Source organism: Polistes fuscatus, unplaced genomic scaffold (genome assembly GCF_010416935.1).
Source record: "Polistes fuscatus isolate 324 unplaced genomic scaffold, CU_Pfus_HIC Scaffold2, whole genome shotgun sequence".
NCBI lineage: Eukaryota > Metazoa > Arthropoda > Insecta > Hymenoptera > Vespidae > Polistes > Polistes fuscatus.
The window spans coordinates 1,759,233-1,781,180 of record NW_025113096.1 but is presented as its reverse complement, the minus strand read 5'-3'; the positions used below and the strand labels follow the sequence as shown (position 1 = coordinate 1,781,180).

Here is a 21,948-nt window from a genome sequence, read left to right as displayed (position 1 = left end):
AAAAGTGGTAGCGGCCAGTGGTAACGAAGAAAAAGAAGAAGAAGAGTAGGAGGAGAAAAAAAAAAGGAGGAGGATAAGACGCTGGTGGTGGAAAAAGTAAAGAAGGGGTTGGCAGGATTTGCTGGTTGTCGGAGTGGGGGTAAAGAAACACTCGAAGCTATAGGGTCCGCCAGGAGCCTAGGTAGTAACCGTGGTGGGGATAACTCACGGTCGGGGCCTGTTCGAGATCCCAACGTAGCTTCAGTCGCTCATAAGAGATCGATCAATCGGGTCTACCGAGTAGAACGTCGGTCTTAACAGAATAACTGTAAATCTACAGTACATAGATATATTTATATATACCTACATATATAGATATACATCTAAGAGAAAGAAAGAGAAGAAGATATAGCAAAAAAAGAAAAAAGAAGAAAAAGAAAGAAGAGAAGAAATCAGTGTATACAGCAAACATTTTGCTTGGACATAGAAGATAGAGATTTATTTGAGAAGAATGTTTCATCGTGGTGTTATTTATCGTTAGCATGTAGTGCTTCGGGATCGTCAGTTTTTTAATAGAGAATCCTTCATCGGATTCCACTGAATTATTAAATCTTCATCGGGACGATGTTCGTCAGGACTTTACAATTACTTATACGTTGATGATACTTTTCTTTTTTTTTTTCTTCCTACTGTAAATTAAGTACTTTCCTACCAGCAACGTATCCTCGCGAGAGTGTCAATCGTATCGGTACGAGGGATATCGTTCGTATAGTTTAATTATATTTAGTTTTTGTTTTTTTCCTTTCTTTTTTTTTCGTTCTTTCGATATTTATTATGTCGAGGAAAAATATCAAAAGTAGTATAAAGTAGGAGCAAATCGTTGGATGCGTAAATTCGTTCAATCTTTACGCTCGGACCTTGTGGTGGAGAAAAATTCGGTGACCTTGACAGTCCTGGAAGGTCATCGACACAGTTGGTGTGCCGCGATTCCGAAATAGGAATCGTGGGGTGATTACTAAAAGTGTGTTAAGTGAATAATAATTAATTTTTTTTCCTTTTTTTTTTTTTCTTCATTTTTTCTTCTTAAACCATTAACTCGTTCAGTGTCCGCCAACGCGCGCGGACCGTAATCATTGTTCGCAAAGATGCCGAAGATTTTTCTCATCAAAAATCGACTTCACCAGCAACAATTGAGACTTCTCGAAGCCCAACATGTTGGCAAAAGTCCTTCCCCTTGCAGCGGTAAGGAAAGTCCACTTGGTACCTCGGAACCGCTCAGTCTAATTGTGAATAAACACCAATGTAAGTAAACAATCTCATTCTCTTAAACGGTTTGCACTATGTTCTTTTTTTTTTCTTTCTTTCTTTCTCTATTTGCCTAATTCAAACATTCACAATACTCGATCCTGGTTCAATCGAACTGTATTTATATCTAAATATAACTCGTTATTTAAAATCAAAATACATATATCAAGGTCTTACCGAAAGTCGTTTTATCGAAATAATAAAAACAGATATAGATTTATTAATGTAATCGTAATATTTTCGTTCACTTAGAATTACAAATATTCAATTACGGTATTGTTAAACCAACAAAAAAATATGAACAATTTATAAGAGACCGTGGGTAAAAAGAGAACGTTTAATTGCTCAATTTCGATAAAACGAATTTTTAGGGGCAGATTCCTGTCAACACAAATACCTGAATAAACAACGTTGTGTTATGCGTTTTGACATAATAAAGAAGACGCGAGAAAAGAAAGAAAAATGTATAACAGAGATCAACCATAATATGAATTCGTAGAAACGATACCTGCCCTTTTTCTGTGTGTGTAGTAGATAAATATGTAAACATATACCCTATTCTAAAGTAATGTAAACAATGACGAGTTTAGGACACGCGAGAGGAGGCCCCTTTCTAATAAGTTTGACTCTTCGATGATCGTATATAAACGTTCTTTCCTTATTCTTTGACATCTTCATCGGATATCATTTTAATAACAATACGTAAGATTATCTCTTTCTCTCTTAGTTGATATTCTTTTTTCTTTTTTCTCTCTCTCTCTCTCTCTTTTAATCCCTTCTTCTCTCAACCGTAAGAAAAGAAACGACTTACTTCTCTTTTTATTTTTTTTACTTGTTTTGTTATTTCTCTCATTCTACTTCAAAAGTTTACACCAAAGCTGCTGCTTGCGGTGAAACGGGACAAAGCAGAGGGACTACGAAAGATTCCTCGTTAAAATTCGTGGTTTATTCTCGCCGAGTTCCCTTCTTCTTCTCCTTCTTTTTTTTTCCCTTTTTTCTTGGTTTTTTTTTTTTTCTTTCCTTTCCTTCCTACTAACGAACGCAACCCCAATATAAAAATGTATACGTAGATAAAAATAAAGAAGAAAATAAAACGAGAAGAGATTAAGGTTCTCGTCGGTTATTCGAGTATTCCGTTCGCAGGTGTAGACGCACGATTGCTCGCATGTTAGGCCGCCATTGCGTTTCGGTAATACGAATTTTAATTCAAACAGTAATCGCATACATTGATTGTCCCTTCCTGTTTGAAATGTATCTATTAAATATTATTTTTTTTATCATCGAAAATAAATCACTCTTTCGTGAGAAAAATTTGTTTAATAATTAATATTTATTATTTTTTATTTTATGTTTCTTTTTTTTTTTTAATTGATTATCTTTTAAATAGAAAAAAAAAGTTTGCAAAAGAGGAAAGAGAAAAATGATTGGAGAAACGTTAGCGTTGTAATATTTTTTTTTTTTCTTTTTTGTTGCATTCTGTTCCATTAATCATTACGTCGTGGATTAATGACAATAAAGCTATCATACTTAGGTGCATAATCCTTAAGAGAGCTAGTAGAAGCATAGAAATTCTATGAAGTCGTGCATTATCTGTTCTCGGTTCGTAAGATATTGCATTATTGCATAACTATTACTACTACTTGCCATGACCGTTCCTTAGCAAAGAATGCAACATCTTTTTACGCGTCGGTCATCGTTGGACAACGGTATTATGAGTAGACGAGTATTCCAGATGCGAGACAGTCGGTCTATTCGTTTATGTAAATATAATACAAATAGCAGTATAGTTGTAAGTTATGCATTAAGTAAACGGTAAAGTAGTATATATATATATATATATGAGATACAAGGTACATAAATTTTAGTTTTTCGTAAGAAGTACAAAAAAATATATGATTACCAACAACGTGATAAAAGAAACTTCAAAGAAACAAAGAAAAATGAAATCAAATCATGCGTCAAAGTTCAGAGTCACACGATATATTTTTTTTATAATTTATTCATATAATAATATATATATGAATATAATATAAATCATGATAATACAAATCATTTCTTAAGTTTATTTATTAAATATGTGCCTTGAAAAATAATTAAGAAGATTGAGATAGAAATGAAGTGGGGGGAATATTAATTTAGATATCAAATGATACGAATTTTTAGTATATATATATTATCCGAAGTAAAATTATATTATTTATACTTTCTCTTTTCATTCTACTCGAAGCAAAAGAAAAAAGAAAAAGAAAACAAAAAGAGAAGATAAAAAAAGAGGAGAATAAAAAAAGAAGTCATTGAATTTTATCTTTCTATTCATTTCTCGTTACGTCTTCCAACGGAGAGTATTAGGTACTCCTGTTCTATCTACATATCGAAAGATCGTGGTTTACAACGGTATAGTGAGTAGGAGGGTGAGTCAAATTTGTGGGTTCTAAAACTGGTTTAGAAATGTGGTTCTGGTCTTCTTCTTCTTCTTCTTCTTCTTCTTCTTCTTCCTTTCTTAAAGCATTCCATTGTACATTTTCGAATCAGTGAGTTCTTTTGTCAGTAGTAAAGAAAGAGAAAGAAAAAACATACAAAAGAGCAAGAAAGATAAAAGAAGTAAAAAAAAAAATTAAAATAAATCAAAAAAATAAAAGAAAAAGATGCAAAATAGTATGTCGATGGCCCACCAAAGACTCTACCGCATTGCAGGTGCAAAGATACGCTCGCATAAGCGGATGAAGCGTTAATTGCTTACGTAAATTAAAAAACATGAGGAAGAAACGTTATCGGTTAAATGAATTCATCGTGAGAGAATAAGATTCTCTCTTTCTCTCTATCTCTCTCTCCCTTTTTATATTTTTTTTTCCTTTTTATTACTTTGAGATATTATAATTAAGTTGCTTAACACGTTTACAAGTTAATCCATAAATATTTGTGCTTATACATTTTATTATTCTCGGTATACATATATTAATTATTTTTTATTATATAAATTGTATTTAATATATTACATTTCTTATTTTAAAAACATTTATTTTAATAAACCCAGAAATAAATATTATAAAACTATGAAATTATATACATTTATGAACAATAAATATTATCATTAATATAAATTCTATTTATTAGAGAAAAAAATTCGAGTATTCAAATATTTTTCTTTTATACAAATTTATATTGGTTAACCTAGAAATAAAAATACTAAAATTATAAAAAAGTTATAAAAAAAAACCATTACCATCAAATTTACAAATAAAATCTAATAAAAACATGATGATTCTAATATTTCTAATAATTCGCAAAAAAGCATTCCCATTAATTGGAGAACAGAAACGATACAATTATTATTATATAATCTAAAATATAAAAACACAAAATGTCCAGTTATAATAGTTTTCATCCGGTTACTTTTTTTTTTTAAAACATTCCACGAACATAATTGTAATGAATTCAACTTTGTCAAGGGTAGAAAAGTGTTAGTATGAGTCGTGGTTATTTTTTAGTAAGGGTTATCGAAAAGATGATCAAGTGCTCTACTCGAGCGGTATTCATGCTGACGTGATGCTTATGACTCGTCTGTATAGAGTACAACACACATGTGTCACAATTATACACACACGCACAAACACACAAAAAGTAGCAGTATACGTAGTACATATAAAGAAGGAAAGAGAAAGATGGTCGTGCGTGAACCGTCCAGGGACTTCAATGCCTGAGTAAGAAAGGCGTTTGAATCGTTCCACTCAACGCAATCTCATCAACGACGCACCAATACCGTCTTTTCTTTCCTATATCTCGTTAAAAGATACTAATTAAGTGGTACTTTAATTAGCTAACACACTCGAACACTCAATTACTGACAAAAAATACTTAAAAAAAAGAAAAAAAAAGAAAACAAGCGTATGTTAACGTTTAAGTGTATAATTCAGGTTTATTCGTAAAACAAATATTTAATATGTAAAATTATTAAGCGTTTTAAGAAAAGGATATAAAAAAAGAATTTTATATTATATATTTAAATTAGTTTGTTCTTTTTTTTGTTTATAAAATAACGAGGTAATATATGAATTCATAAGAGGCGAGTAGTTAACGTATCGAATTGAAATTTGATCCGTCTTCAAAGTTTTTCTTTCTTTTCACAATAATGCTTATATTTATCCGTTCTTATTTCTTACTGTACTTTGACAATCAATGTTCTGTTAGTCGTGTTATTCTATCGGATTTAATCTACGAATCAAGTTTCAATTTCATACATTAATTACACTCATCTCTCGCGAATTGTTATATTATCTAATTGAAGTATGCCATTCTTTTTTTTTTCCTTTCATACTTTAATTGATCAATGTAATTTTTGTTTCATTGTTTAACTGTTTATTTTGTAAATTAACGGTAATATGTATAATTACGCATCTTTCTTTCTATTTCGTTCAATAATTGTCGTTTACGTTTTGTACATTAATAAGAACGAATTCAATGGATTGGAATGGATAAAATTGTATAAACGTATTTTTATTCTTTCCATTCTTGGATCTTCGAATAATTCGAAACCGTTAGAAGTATATCGATCGGAATAGAGAATAAAAATTTGAAATTCACCGTGGTAGTTTCGAATCACGTGCCCGTAACATTCGGTGTCCTTGACAGAAAGATAGTTTTTATTTGTGTATGTGAGTATAAATAAGTATATACTTGTCGTATGTATATTTGTATATCGTGTACACAGCCGTTAGATTAAGGACCTTCGACTTTCGCAGGCGTCTCACGAACGTGTTGCGTAATTTCTGGATTCACGAACGTAAAACCTCGCTCCCAACCTGTTTTTAATGCCCACAGAAAGAAGAAAAAATAAGAAAAAAGAAAAAGAAAGATAGAGAGAGAGAAACTAATGTCGGTTAGGTTTTACAATAACGTGATATATTCTACGTGTATTAGAAGAAGAATAAGAATTGGGGGAGGAGGATTAGTATTAGTGGGACGAGATACATCAACCGACGCGTGTAAGGACATCTATAATTTAAATTCAACTAACGTAACGAACTAAGTTTCAATACCAGACAAAACCACCGACCTTTTACATTTAAATTATTCATTCATTCATTCATTCTCACGGTAAATCGATCCTTAGATTTTAACCAACTACGAAATCATTTCGTAATTTTCTTACATTGTAGACTTTTACTATTTACTCTTACTCGTATATAATATTATAACGTAATATTTTATTTTACGTGTTTTTAGAAAAGGCAAAATTATTATTATTATGTCAATTAATATAAATATATAATAATTATTTAATTATATTTGAATAATAAACACACATTTACACGCACTTAGGTAATTGTAATATTTTTCTTTTTTATACAGATATGAAAATAATAAAATTATGTACCTATTTATTTAGAAAAAAAAAAAAAAAAGAAAAAATACAATACACTTGCATAGAATATTTTTCGCAGAAAATTTAAACCGGATGCGGGACGTCCCGTTCGATGATCGTCTTATCGTATTTGAGAAATCGTTAATTCTTTATTTCACAAACAATTCTTAGAAATTGTACAATTTAATTATTTATTACGAATAAACGGATCTTTCTTTATTCTCTTGATATATTGTAAAACATTCTTCACGTTTGATATATATAATCCAATTTGTTTTTTTCTTTTAATCATATTACTTATAATATTATTCCTGTGATCAACGGATGATCAATCTTCGTATGCGGACTATTAATTTGCGACATAAAAGTAAAAAAAAGTAAGACAAAAAAGAACAGAAATACGATTTAAGCATAATCAATACAATCAAATAGGTCAAATAATAAAACTATTTTTAACAATGATCGATGATCTAATTAAATATGTTTCTTTTTTTGTTTTTTTTTTTTTCAAATCCAATCAAGATCATAAAACTAATAAACATTTTTACCTTCGAACGCGAACGCGAAAATAATTTTGCGAAATAAACTTGAACGTGAGATTGTAAAATTACGAATCGATTTGTCAGAGAATCGATAAGAGAAGAAGATTACGAAATAAGACAAGGAAAAAAAAAAGAAGAACTTTACTACGAAAATGAGAAATCGCTCGAGTAAAATCTCTGGCGAGAGACAAGCGGTCGATGATATAACACTAGTTTAATAATAATGACGCTTCTTAGATAACGTAACTGCGATTATTCTACTCTCTCGGTACGTCGGCACGAAATCGTGCACGCGCATCCAACCGGTGAAACTAGCGAACAAATGAACGAACGAACAAACGAACGAACGAATGAACGAACGAATGAACGAACGAAGAAACGAAGGAACGAATCAGCAAGTTGATTTACAAGTACCGAGTTTAGAGCAAGATTTATCAAGCCTTTCTGCACTTGGCCCCCTTGCTTCGAAAGAATTTCGGTCACGGCCCTCTTGCGCCATTAGGCTCCGTCGCGACGACGTTACACGTTCTCTTGGAAAACACATTTATATATATCTGTGTGTGTGTGTGTGTGTATACATATATGTATGAGTGTATATGAACGTAATTCATATATGTATATGTAATAACGTGTTGGTACATAGCGCGAGTTTGTATGAAAGTGTGTATATTGTATATGTGTGTACGTGTGTATGTGCGTTGTCTGTGTAAGTAAATAAAGGTATGTGTTGGTACTTACACAAACACACAAGCAACTTACTTACAATGCTTGATGGCGCTTTCGAGCGAGTTTCTGCCTCGAGGCTGCCGACTTCTCTTCGACTTTTCTCGAGATTGATCGTGTCTCTCTTTATCGAACATATCTTTGTCGAACTCTTACCGTACTTTGCCTTCAGATCTACTACAATTATTATTAATAATAATTCTTAATTATTAGTAGATAGATCATCATTTTATTTATCAAAATATTTTTGAATGACATATTGTATTAAACGAATTCTTGTCACACTTGAAACAAAATACATTTGTAATTTATATAATACTTTTTTTTTTGTTTATATATTATAATACACGTAGAATTTGTAATATTAATGGTAATTTGTAAATCAATTCGTTGACCTTAATTCAATTTAGAAATTTTCTAACCTTTCGTAAATCAGTGTTCGACAATGTATTTACAAAATTCTTATTTATATATTTTATCAAAAAAAAATATGATTAGATATATTTATATATCTATAACAAAAGTAGTAGTTAAGACCTACTTTATATACAATCCTGTAACTAGTTGGATAGGAATACATAGATATATATATATATACATATATATATAAAGGTACCCACATAGGATCACTGAGAGACAAGCTTGTCTAGTAAATGTGTAAGTGCTACACGTACTTACTCTCGTATGCATAGAAAAGCACGCACAGTGAACTCACGGAGGCATCACGAGGCATTGTAATTCGTTACAATGGCTGCATATCCTGGTATACCTAGTCTCGTCTCTTCCCCTTGTCTGGTCACAGGTGCACATCACTGAGTACGATTATCTGAATGTCAAAAGAGAAAAAAAGAGAAAGACAGAAAAAGAGGGTCTTTCTTTCTTTGTCTCTGAATTTCTGCCTCTGTCTGTATGTCAGTATTCACATCAGTATGTGTATATGTATATATATAGTTACTTATCTACACATGAAACCTATATGTCTATCTATGTCTCTCCTGATGGTGGTCGGTAAAAGTATTGTACATAGGAATCGAGGACGAGCTTCCCTAGTGATAAACCGACAGGGAAATAGTATTCTCTTAGAGAGTATTACCTATGTTTTTATAGAAACGGAAGCTACGTTAAAAGTTTACGTCTAAACTCGATTTTGGTCTTGTTGTAAGATCAATTGATCACTATTGACTAGAAAATCAAAGGAAGGAAATGATGTTTCCTTTCATTTAAAGTACATCTTTACTATTTTCTTTTCGAATTATCTCTTGTTACTTTTGTTTTTTTTTTTCGTACTATCTATTATATTTTTTCGTTCTATTTTCAAAATTAAGATTTAACAAAGTAATGTAATAGAAACAAAGAATGGATTATTGATCGATTGATTACTATTTAATTGGAAATTATAGGAAGGAAATGATGTTTAAGAATAACCATATTATTTTTTTTACTAATTATCTTGTTAATTTTTGCGAATTTCTTTATTTTTCGTTTTATTTTAATTTGAAAATGAACACGGTCAAATAAAATAAAGAATAAAAATTGTATTTAATTGAATGTTTAAATTTTCTTTCCAATTAGTCTTGTTTCTTTTTTTTCTTTTTTACTTTTTCTATTTTTTACGTGATATTTTTGGGATACAATTAAAAACAAATTAAATAAAGGAAGGAATCAAAGAAGCGAGGATTTTTAAAAGAACTTCTTTTTACAGTTCTCTTGTTTCAAAAATATTTCAATTTAAAATGAAAACGGAATGAGAAGTAAAATAAAGGATTGTACGATAACTAGTTAGTATTGTAAGTAAGATAGTATAGCAGCAAAACTAGTTAGACACATTCCGTAGAGTTGACCACAACGAATACACGCATGACGCTTGGCGCGTTCCTCTTTCGGTGCATATCGTGGTTAAGTGGATTGCGCGTGAACTGCACGGAAATTGCGCAGAACGAACGGTATGCAAATGCGAGTGCCGTTTCGTCGCCATTAGAGGCGACGCGAGGAGTATAAAAAAAAAAAACAAAACAAAAATAAATGCGAAGAAAGAAGAATCGAGAGGAAAGGAAAGCAAACGTAAAAAAGAATCTAATTTTTTCATGTGATAACGCATACGAGACATAAAGTTACATAAAAGAAAAAAAAAACAAAAGAAGAAGAAGAAAAAGAAGAAGAAGAAGAGAAAAACGAAGATACGGATGGCGGAAAGGAAAAAAAAGAGGAGCCTAACTTTTTATGTAACACAGAAGTGTAGAACTAATATAAAAGCAGGAAACAAATAGGAAGAAGAAAAACAGTTTAGATCATTTTCTCTCGTCTTTACCGACGTAGCACGTGAGCGCACGCGCACGAGACATTTTCACCGAATGCCAAGGTTACATGTCCACGTAGTCGGGTACGATCTTCCGCCGATAGAAAGGATTCATGTGGAAACGTTAAATGCCGATATTGAAGAGAAGAGAGAGACCTGAAAGAGGAAGAAGTGTTGCGAGGAAGAAAGAAAGAAAAAGAGGTGGAGAGGGGGTGGGGAGGAAATGGCGTTGTCCCGTACGCGGCCATTACGTAAGCCAACTAAGTGGCTGCGTATGCGGTGTCACCTTGCACCAGGACGACACGACGCGCTTCGACCCACGCACGGTACCGCTAGGCAAACGCTATGCAGATACGCAACAACGCAACGCAACGTATCTTCAGTTGCGTGCAATTCTCCTTGCAATACGAATAGACCAGGAAAAATATCTATTTATTTAGTATTCGTAAATACATACGTGATTTATAACTTCATTTTATTGATTTTCTAGTCTTAGGTGTAGCAATTAATTCGGTGACTTCTTATTCAATTATCTATAACTCTTGTTTGAATTGTAAATAAATTTCCCGCCATTTTATAACCGCCATTTTGATAACCAGGGCAAAATGGAGACTATGTCGTACAACTAATATGATATATGGTATACGAGGGTTGGTTGAAAAGTTTTAAAATGATGTCAAAATATAAATGGAAGTTCGATCGACAAATATTGTTTCTATGTTCAGCTCAAAAGTTTTCAACTCGTCCATAAGGTTTGGGTAGCCATTTTGGAGAACGAAATATTTGAACTTTTCCCCGTGCTTAGTTTGTCTTTTCAAAATATTTCTATTATTTAGATATGTAAATAATTGTTTAATACGAGTCAGCCATTTTGGTGGGCGTGATTAAAATTATTTTCGAAATAATCAAAGTATTTATAATCGATTACATTCAATGCGCGCGCGCACATTTTGAGTATTGTTCTTTACAAAAATTTTAACTGATGGTATCCGACATAACTGAATATTCTCTAAAAGTATTACCCACTTCTTAGAATACACGGAATGTTACTCGCAAGATAATAAATTCATTAAACAATCCTGATCATCGATATGAGGTTTACGATGACCGACGTGTCGATGAACGATCTTTATCTACATGTTGAAGGATAGGTGCATTGTTCCTATGCATATTAAATAAATGCATACACATAAGATAGAACACACCACCCATGTAATAGTGATAAACCCACAGACTGTAGGATACATAGTGAAGGGTTATGGCTGTGGGTAGCCGAAAGGAAAGCAAAAACTTGGAAAAAGGACTCGAGGGAGTGGTCGACTTTGGAAGTAGGTCGACGACTAAACTGAGGCGTTTCATTCGATCGAACGGAGAGCCAACCACAAAGAAGTAGTTTGACATGAAGTGGCCGGTCAATATACTTTTGAAGTTCTTTCACTAACATCTAACACATTCAAGTTCCGATCATTAAATCATCTAAATTTGATCTATGTTTATACAGCAGAAAATAAAACGCAAAATGTAAGAAATAAAATGTTCAAACGACTAGGATCATTCTCATAAGATTAAATTATTGTTTTTTCTATTTGAATAATTTTCTTTTTGTTTTTTTTTTAATAATAATTATTATACAAAAATTCTATTATATACTTCCTAACCAATTATATTATTTTTTTTAATTAGTATTCGTTGTTTTATTGTACATCAATCACATTCTCGATCGTAAGGGTTCAAATTGTTGTTGCAATTGATATTTCGATATTGTTCATTGAAATAATAACAACTAATTCTAATTTATCATAGACATTGATTGTTGATTAGTTTAAAGAAAAAAAAAGGTGTAAAATAATATAATATTAGACTTTCTGACCAATTTAATTTCTCTATCGGCCATTTATCGGTCCTTAGTGTCTTGCTGGAGAGCAATCCTGTTCCCGAACGTGCGTCTTTGGTTGTCGGGGCCCTCAGAGTACCGGTTTCCTTTTAACGTTCTCTAACTCTCTTATATTCTTCTCTTCGGTTGCCTTATTTCTTCTCTTTCTTTTTGACTGACTGAGACGAAAAGTGAGAAAGAAAGAGAAAAAGAGAGAGAAAGAGAGAGAGGGAGGAGAGAGAGAGAGAGGGAGAGAGAGAGAGAAGAAAGGTATGAACAGAGAAAGACATTGGTACGTGGATCACGTGGCTTCTACAGGTATTTATAGCATCGTGGTAGAACCTGCAAGATAAAGAAGAAAAAGAGGAGAGGATAAGAAAGAATAAGAAGAAGAAGAAGAAGAAAAAGAATGAAAAAGGAAGATTTAGACGCCAAACTCGTACCGATCAATAGAGTTTCTCATTGAAGCGTAGCGTCCGATCGAATGGAACCGCCATTTTGAAGAGGATCCATTCTTTTAGATTTCTTCATTACTTTTTATTTGCCTTATTTCTCAGATTAACTTAAGAAAATCAACTTTTTCGCTATACTTATTGAGACTTTTTAGCGTATGCATCGTTTGTTATAAATAATACTTTTTATATGTACAATATACAATATACAATTGTAATGCAATATTTTTTTTTCTTTTTTTTTTTTTTACAAATATTGATCTAATTTATAATTAACTAACCTCAAAGAAAAGAAAAAACTATTTCTTATGATATATTAATTAAAATAATGTTTGTCATAAAAATATTGATTACATTTTGTATTTAATTCATTAACAGAGAGAAATTTCTGTTATATGCAAAATGAAATATTTATCACAAAAATAAAACCAGTCGATTAGCATAAAAGTAAATAAAAAATATGTGAATCGGTACGTTCGATATCGAGTAAATAAATATTGTCAAGTGTGTCGATAAGGAATCGAAAGTTTCTTCGATTATCATTATGATCAATCATTTAAATGAGTCAAGAGAAGTAGTATTAAGAGAAATAAATATAAATAAAAGAGAATGTTTTTTTCCGTTCTTCGTACGATAACTCGTTCTAATCATTTCTTTTCGTCCCCGATCTCTATGAAAAAGTCTTTCTCTCGATCGTTCGATTACTTTTGCTCATAATTATTGGTATGAGTAATAAAATATCATAAAAACTTAGCGTCCTCGTAGCTCCTTTACTTCCTGGTTTCCGCTTCAACGACTCGCCAACATATCGACTTAGTGTCCTCGTCCTGCATTCACTACCCAACACTAGTTTGATGTCAAAGTCAATATTACTATACTATAGTTTATGTATATATATATATATATATTATATATCCTAGCTAGAGAATTTCTTCCATTTCTTCTATCTTTTTACGATTAATATTAATTCATTAAATTAATAAATAAAACGATAATTAAATTAATTCGATGTGTCTCTTTAACATATTTAGTATTTATTTATAAAGTAATCTTCCTGTCATTTTATGGATTCGCGAATCACATATCTACCAAAACCTTCTCACACCTATCCAATACTATCAAAGAAATTGTGTCTTTTTAATGCCTCCTTACAGTCAACAAAACACGATTTTTATTTTTCCCGAACGAGTCGCTCGTCCATTTATTATTAACCGTGCCCACGTTGCTTGACTTCAGTGATTTGACGGGAACTAATAATCCAACGTGAATTGGCCGACCGTTGAATAATTTATGAACTTAATGTATGAATTGGATATAAATTGAGTTGTTCGGTAAGTAATATTATTTATCGTATAGAAATTTCATTAATCGCGTTTACCGATACCCAATCTTATTTCAAACCTCAAAATAATCATTTTGCACATTCTATCAACAGATATTATGAAATATAATATTATGAAATTTTCACGTATGAAAGTGATTTGTATATTTTTTTCTATTTCGATACGTCAAGTAGTTTTATTTTTTGACAATGCATCAGAAATGGAAAATCAAAGCAAGCATTTTCGTCCTTTATTACTTTTTTTAAATTACCGTATGAGAATGCGATACAACGGGAAAACAAAATGTTATTTATGTTTAGTCAAAATTACTTTTTCCAAATTTTATTCTGATAATTTCGGTATGAAAGTTACGCTACATTTTACTCGTCCGGTCTAAGGAGATGACGGCAAAATAATGCTAATTGTTAAATAACAATATGAGAAATAGCTGAGAAGTTAAATTAAGCAAATTCAACTATACGCGATCGTTTGAAAAACCTTTGATTCTAGATATGGAAAAATTGTTTTTTATTTATCATTGAAAAAATAAAATTATTTTATGAATAACCTAATATATATTAAATGTATATAATGAATAATATATTACATATTATATTTGTTCGTAAAGAAATGACTTTAGTAGAGAGTTTGTAGAGAAAGTAAAAAGATAATTGTATTATGTATTAACATTTGTAATAATTCTTAAACCTTTGGGCAACCATTACAGTTAATAAATAATAATAATTAATATATTACAATTATATTATATTCTTTTTATATATTATATAATATATTTAAATAATATAAATTTATGAATACAATATTAATATAGTAAAATATATATATATACAAATATACCGCATCATATTAGATCTTATAGCATGGTATAATATTTTCTATTCGAGTGTACCCAAAAATATTTGTCTACCATTCTTGGAATTATACTCGCCACCCATCAATGTCTACCGGTATAAGATATATAACAAACAAAATAAAGAAAATCAAATGTAATGTAAAAGAGAAGAGACTATAAAAATACATATTTCAAAACAATCAAATCTATTATAATAAAATTGAAAGAAAAAGATAAAACGTTCCTAAGAAGAAGGTCAGGTTTATTTAAAAAGAAGATGAAAAAAAAAAAAGAAAAAATATCTAGTCACCACCTTACGGTATTCGCGGATTTTCAAGGTCGCTCGTAAACTTCATACAAACGTGGACGTTACGAGGTATTCCAATCGTCATCGTTATTCCGTACGATATGGTCGTAAAAACCTTGAAGGAAATATAGAAAGAAAGATTAAAGAAAGATAAAGAAAGAAAGAAAGAAAGAACAAAGTCAAATTGATTTTTTTACTGATCCATAGATCGCGATAAAACTGAGGACGATCGTGCTACTACTCCGGAATCATTAAGAAGCAGTAGTCCAGTACCATCGCCACCACCGGTACCGTGTCAATCAACAAACAACACACCATCCAATACACCACCGAGACGTTTTATTTCAAGTATACTTGGTGGAGATGTACCATATGGAAGCAGGGGTCACGTATTAACACGTGCTGAACGTAAAGAATACAGTTCACCACCGATCATTCCTACACCTTCCGGAGATGCACCGCAGTTTATTACAAAAACGGAAAAACTCGTATTACCGAGGCCACCCACCCCACCCAAGGTTCCACGTGTCGAACCACCGACCAGAGTTTCAGTGATTCAGAGGGTACCGCATCAGAGTCAAGGTAACTCCAGAAGGGAAGAGAAGATCGAAGTTCCTCAAAGTCAGGAGCCTGAGCAGGTGCGTCCACTCGGAAAAAACTGGTTTCTTTTACATATATATATGCATACTTACGTATATATTTCGTATTACACTTATGAAGATTTCAAAAGATCTACGGGGCTAATTCGATAAGTAAATTTATATAGAAAATCAAATTTTGACAAAAAAAAAATAATTTTGCGTTTATTAAGATTATTAATTAATTTGAAAATAACCTAACTCGCGTAGGAAATCTTTTTTTATAATTAATTTCATTCTTACGACAATATATAATAAAACTAATGTTAATTGTTAACATATGTTTTTGTTCAGGATCAACCAATAGATTATGCCGTACCGAAAAGAAAGGAAGAAGACGATGAGAGAGGTCGCGAGACCGCAAAAGCATCACGAACCATATGTAATTCTATTGCCAGACCACTATTGGCCATGAGGCTTTCTGGGCCACAAATTGTTCACACAGCGGCAGGACTTGGGAGGACCTCTAACTCCGGCAATAATGGCTCTTCCGGTTCAAATTCTAGTTCAAGCGGTAATAATTCGTCTTCCTCGGGCTCGTCTTCATCATCGAACACGGGTAATTCCTGTAGTTATTCCGGAGGTGGATCTTCCGGTGGGGGAGGTGGTGCCGTGGGTGGCGGTGCTGGTGGGGGTGGAATGAATCCTGGTGGTAATGGGGGTCGAGGTAATTATGCCCCAAGTTCACCACCTACGGGTTCATTACCACCATTTTACGAGTCTCTCAAAGGTGGTAACAACCTGGCCAATTTTGCGAACCAATATACCACCAGTCAAGGTACATTAGAAAATTTCTACTTAGGTATATTATGTCCCATAACAGATTTCTCACGGTGTATTGTGATCTTTCAGGTAATAACTACCTCACGCCGACCCCAGCAATAGGAATGGAATGCGATACGGGACAACAAGATGTTAACTCGCAGCATGCTCAATACAATGCACAAGAAGGCAAACAATATTCGTTATTGCAAAATGTTTGTGCTTCCTATGGTTTGGCACTTAAGGAAGAAGAGGATCTGTCTGCTTATAAGATCCAACCTAATGATTTATTATCCGGTCAATATAATACATACGACGTTACGGAAAACGGAATGATGGTCGACATGGTGACAGGTGCAGTTGTTGATCCATTACAAATAACAGCTACATTGACCTTCAGCTCGCCGTCTGATCATACGGCATTGTTGGAAAGCCTAAGCGACGCGGCTGAATTTCTATTACCTAAATTACAATCAGGAGAAGGAGGGAATGATTTACTCGAGGACTCGTTACATTCGCCAGCCTCGGCTGGGAGTGGCATAGTTCAAGATGCAGGTCAAATGACCACGCCCGTCGAACCCAGCGTAGACCCTTTTCCTGAGCATAATATAGCCTTAACGAGAGGCTTCGATGCATCAAGGTGAGTGAGTCTTGGCACAACTATCTTAGTGAAGGTGTTCTCGCATCGTAAGAAAAACTTACGGTTTTGGTACGTTTCAGGCATTACAATGGAACACAGCAACAGTTCAATACTAAACTGGTTGGTTTGACCTATGCCACTGGGGAAACTGGTTATCAACCAATCGCGAAAGAGCGATCGGAATTGGCATTGCATTTAAATCAAAATCATCAGAATCAATCGGAACCGCAATTGCAACAATTGCAAATACAAGTACAATTGCAGCAACATCAGCAGCAGCAGCAACAGCAACAACAACAACAACAACAACAACAGCAACAAACTAATAATATGTCGCCCCACCATTCGCAACAGCATCAAGGATTGCTGAGCCCTGGTCTCAGTTTTGTTGGTAGCGGTGAGTTTCACTATGTATTTAGTGGTAAGTGTTTAGGTGTTAGTTACAAATACAGACTTGTGTAAATACATACAAATATTTGTTTATATGCTTGTTCAAATTAATCCATAGGATTAAAACTTAATGATCATATTTATTTTTTCTTAAGGTTTGGAATTGGATTCCGGTAGCAGCGTTGGTGGAAGTTTACCAAGTCCCGGTGCAACAAGTTGTTCTTTAGACGGTGCTTCGACCAGCACATCTCCGTCATGTGCGTTAATGGAACATGCACCAAGTCCACCAATCGGAGTATCGAACGGTGTGAACACTCAAGTAAACGGACAAGTTGCTGAACCCCCTTTATCTCAACGGGTCGGTGTACTACAGCAAAGGGTAAGCACCACCAAATTGATCCAGGCAAACGCATAATTTGTTTTTAATCCTGTTAATATATATACATATATATATTTCCCATAATCTGTCTCCAAATATGTGATATATATTTATATATGTGATGTTTTATATTTTATTATATCTGTTGTAGATATTATTCTTGTTGGATAGTATTTGTTCTGTGCGTCTTATTTGTTAACAAATGATCATGACAGTTTTTTATTTCGTTTAAATGATTCTATGCAATGCCAATCAACTTGAGTGCTTCCTACTGTATCACTTCGTCTCGATTAAATAATTAATCTTTCGACCGATTAATTCAATGTTTTACTCCACAGTTGGGATTACCAGGTGACTGTCAATTAGAATTCGTTAATGGTGGTCATGGTATAAAGAATCCATTAGCTATCGAAGGACAAAGACAAGCCACTACCAGTCGTGAAGAAGATAGAGCTGCACGACCAACATCTGGAAAGGTACACATTTATAATCCATAACTCATAATTAATTATAACACGTAACCATATCATTTATTTTTTTTTCCCCCTAGGAGGATGGACCAATACGCTTCACTTGTCGCGTTTGTAGCAAACAATTTAACTTGCAACGGCTTTTAAATCGACATATGAAATGCCATAGTGATGTTAAACGCTACCTGTGTACATTCTGTGGTAAAGGATTTAACGACACCTTTGATTTGAAAAGGCATACGAGAACGCATACAGGAGTGAGACCATACAAGTGTAATCTATGTGAAAAGAGTTTCACTCAGAGATGTTCTCTTGAAAGTCATTGTCTAAAGGTTCATGGTGTTCAACATCAGTATGCTTACAAGGAGAGACGTACCAAGGTAAAATGAGGTTCTACAAAAATTCGTCTATTTTTTTATCAAATTGCGAATCCTGATTTAATTATTGCATTTCTTTTTTATTTTTTTAGGTTTACGTATGCGAAGAATGTGGACATACTACTCAAGAACCGGAAGTACATTATCTTCACCTAAAAGACAAACACCCGTATAGCCCAGCTTTACTGAAATTTTACGATAAACGTCACTTCAAGTTCACTAACAGCAATTTCGCCAACATGTTGCTACAGGTGCGCACGTAGAATCTCGATCTAGTTTTGTCGTTAAACAAACAAACAAAATAATATACAAAAATTCGATTGATAAGTTCTTAAGAACAATTACAATCGTCATCAATTTCTCATTAACGTGGGAAAGGAAAAGGAAACGAAAGTGAGGGGTCAGGGAGGTGCTTAGAAATTAAGTAAGTAAAGAAAATGAGGGAGAGGGGTAGGTATGTGGGGTGGTGTAGAAAAGAACAATCAAACAAACAAACAAATGCAAATAGAATTTGATCCGTAACGTTCTCTTAAATTTCTCTTATCAAAAAATAAATAAAATATAAGCAAAATATAAATGAGAAATACAACGAGAGAAATAAAAAAGATAAATAAACGACAAACGAATGAGACGAAAGTAAATATATATATATATAAATATATATAAATAAAAAAAATAAAATACTAAATTATAAGTATCGAAAAGAATAGCGAAATAAAAAGCGAGGGGAAAAAACTTAAAAAAAAAATAATAAAAAAAAGTAAAATAAAATAAAATAAAATATAAAAAAAAAAAAAAAAACACAAAGAACACAAGAAAAAATAGTTCTTCATCGTGTAACATCTTCAGGGTGGCATGCTGCAACGAGACTCGAGGATTTCGGAAAGCTGCGTTAAGTCGGCCTCTAAGAGCATCGAAAAACCACTGCAGCGTGCCACATTGTTACATTTGGGTCGAGCATCCAGTTTCTGAAGGTTTCAAGGTCGTCTAATGGTCGGAAATTCGTCTGGTAAACGAATAATCACGGGAAAATCTCTTCGGTGGAACGTACACGAAGAAGAATAAGAAGAAAAAGAAGAAGAAGAACGACTACGAAGTTCAACTTCACTGTTGACACGTATAATCGAGTTTTAATGTCACGCAAAGAGAAAAATTAGAGACAATTTATTTTTTAGTTTCCTCCCCCCCCTATACAAAAAGAAATTAAATATACATAAGGAATCAGATTTTCTTGACGAGTTTAGTCGGTTCTTTTTTTTTTTTTTTGTTTCATTGTTCTCCCGCGTACATTTATTTACAAATGTTAGTATATTTTGTCGACGTGTGCAGCTATTTAGAAATATAAATATACGATATACATAATATACAAGAGAGAAAAAGTTAAAATATATATGTAAATATTATATATAGAGAGAGAGACTGCGTTAGAATTATTAAATAATTATTCATCATAAGAGATTAGAAAGAAAAAAAAAAGAGAAAAAAATTAAACACCCAATAACTCGGATTCAACGTTTCAGGAATGCTTATTACTTTCTTTATTTTTCTTTCTTTCTTTATTCTCTCATCTTGTACTTTTGAACATTAGAGAGAAAGATAAAGGGAGAGAGAATAAGGAATAGAAAAAAAAAAAAAAAGAAAAGGTGCAATTTTTGAAGGGTTCTTATATGTTTCTTTTTTTTTTATTTTTATATATTTTTTTTATGCGATGTGAGGCAAGTTACGTTGTTTTCTGACTTGGCGGGTGATTATGAACACGAAAGAGGTGTCTTACGTCCATTGTGTTATCGATTAAAAGGAGAAAATAAAATTATGTTCCTTTTGCGATGCTAATACATAGACGTTGGATATCTCTTCGAAGTATGAAAGTTTTATTAATAATAATGTATCATATATATATATGTTATAATTTTTTAAAAAGAGTAAGATTAGAATTGATCTAATCGACTGATACGTGGAATGGTTTAAGTATATAATGGTTAAAAGATCACTTAGCTTTTAGTTTTCTTTTTCACATTTTCTTTTCTTTTTTTTTTTAAATTAATTGACCAATCAATAACATTACTATTAATATTATTACGTTGCACACTGTCCGGGGGTAATCTAATCTGTGATAGGAATAAGAATTACTCCATCCCTCCACCAAACAGATTTTTACTTACATATTATATTCATCATTAATTATTATCATCATCATCATCATTATCATCATCGTCGTCATCATTATTATCATCATCATCATTATCATTATCATCATCATTATTATTATAATTATTATTATTATTATTATTATTATTATTATTATTAATAATTTACTATTCGTTCAAGAGGAAATATATGTTATTGAAGTTACGAATATAAGGGAACCAACGATCAAAGCATTTCGTGCAATTATAAATCTGTTAGAAGTTATTAATATCCATTCTTTTTTTTTTTTAATATACAAATATATATATATATATAAAATGTTTAAAATGTAGACTATTAAGAATTAGTCTTCTCTTCGATTAGATTAACGGATTTTTTTTAATCGAGAGAACACGTAATTCGTTGACATTAATGTAAGATAAGTTTAAATGGCGTTTCTGATTTAAAAATTATTCGAGGAACGCTTCGATGACTGATATCCAAATTAAAAAAGACAAAAAAAAAACAAAAAAACAAAAACAACGAGAAAAATCGAAAAGAAATATGGACAAATTCTCGTGTATTTAGATATGGAGACAGATACAATTTTCAAGTCTTAATATTTAGTAGGGTGCTTACTTATTTTGATTAGTTTATCATTTATTATTATTGTTATCATTATTACTACTATTATTATTATTATTATTATTATTAATATTAATATGCGGCAAATACTTCTGTAATCACATTTTTCTCTCATTTAGAGATTATCTATTATTTATATAGATAATAATTTGGCTTTTGTTTATATTAGTTTCAAGATTTTGTAAATATTATTATTATTATTATTCTTATTATAATTATTATAATATCTATACGCGTTCGTGCAAAGTATCAAAATGAAATGAAAAAAAATGAATCTCTCAAAAAACAGATAAATAACAAAAATTTGCTTTTTTTATGGTGATCAACCATAAAAATAATTAATTCGTTCTCTCATTAGTTTGTGATTTTTTTTTTTTATATCTCTCTTGCTTAATTATAATTTATAGAGAGCCTATGCACACCACACACACACACATTTGCCTACAGAAACATATTAATTGTTAGGAAATAAAATTAAAAAAATAAACAAAAATGTTTTTACTCAA

At 32.0% G+C, this 21,948-nt stretch overlaps 1 protein-coding gene across 2 annotated transcripts; it reads left to right on the top strand.

The window, feature by feature from the left end:
• Positions 1-216: 216 nt before the first annotated feature.
• On the top strand, positions 217-19,735 carry LOC122516560 (transcriptional regulator ovo-like). 2 transcript variants are annotated; one of them, XM_043634471.1, is made up of 10 exons: positions 217-1,281; positions 15,222-15,652; positions 15,947-16,430; positions 16,505-17,054; positions 17,135-17,451; positions 17,600-17,802; positions 18,162-18,299; positions 18,374-18,673; positions 18,763-18,921; positions 19,520-19,735. In XM_043634471.1, exons 1-10 carry the CDS (start codon positions 1,125-1,127, stop codon positions 19,640-19,642), a joined length of 2,862 nt encoding a protein of 953 aa, XP_043490406.1. In that variant the 5' UTR covers positions 217-1,124; the 3' UTR covers positions 19,643-19,735. The 2 variants fall into 2 exon arrangements, with proteins under 2 accessions (XP_043490406.1, XP_043490405.1); XM_043634470.1 differs by having other exon boundaries at positions 17,600-17,823.
• Positions 19,736-21,948: the final 2,213 nt, after the last annotated feature.

Excerpts from the sequence above, each read along its gene's own strand:
- LOC122516560 (XM_043634470.1), top strand. The coding sequence starts at position 1,125 with ATGCCGAAGATTTTTCTCATCAAAAATCGACTTCACCAGCAACAATTG. Across the intron at positions 18,674-18,762 it reads ACAAGGAGAGACGTACCAAG|GTTTACGTATGCGAAGAATG; the intron begins GTAAAATGAGGT and ends TTATTTTTTTAG. Across the intron at positions 18,922-19,519 it reads TCGCCAACATGTTGCTACAG|GGTGGCATGCTGCAACGAGA; the intron begins GTGCGCACGTAG and ends TAACATCTTCAG.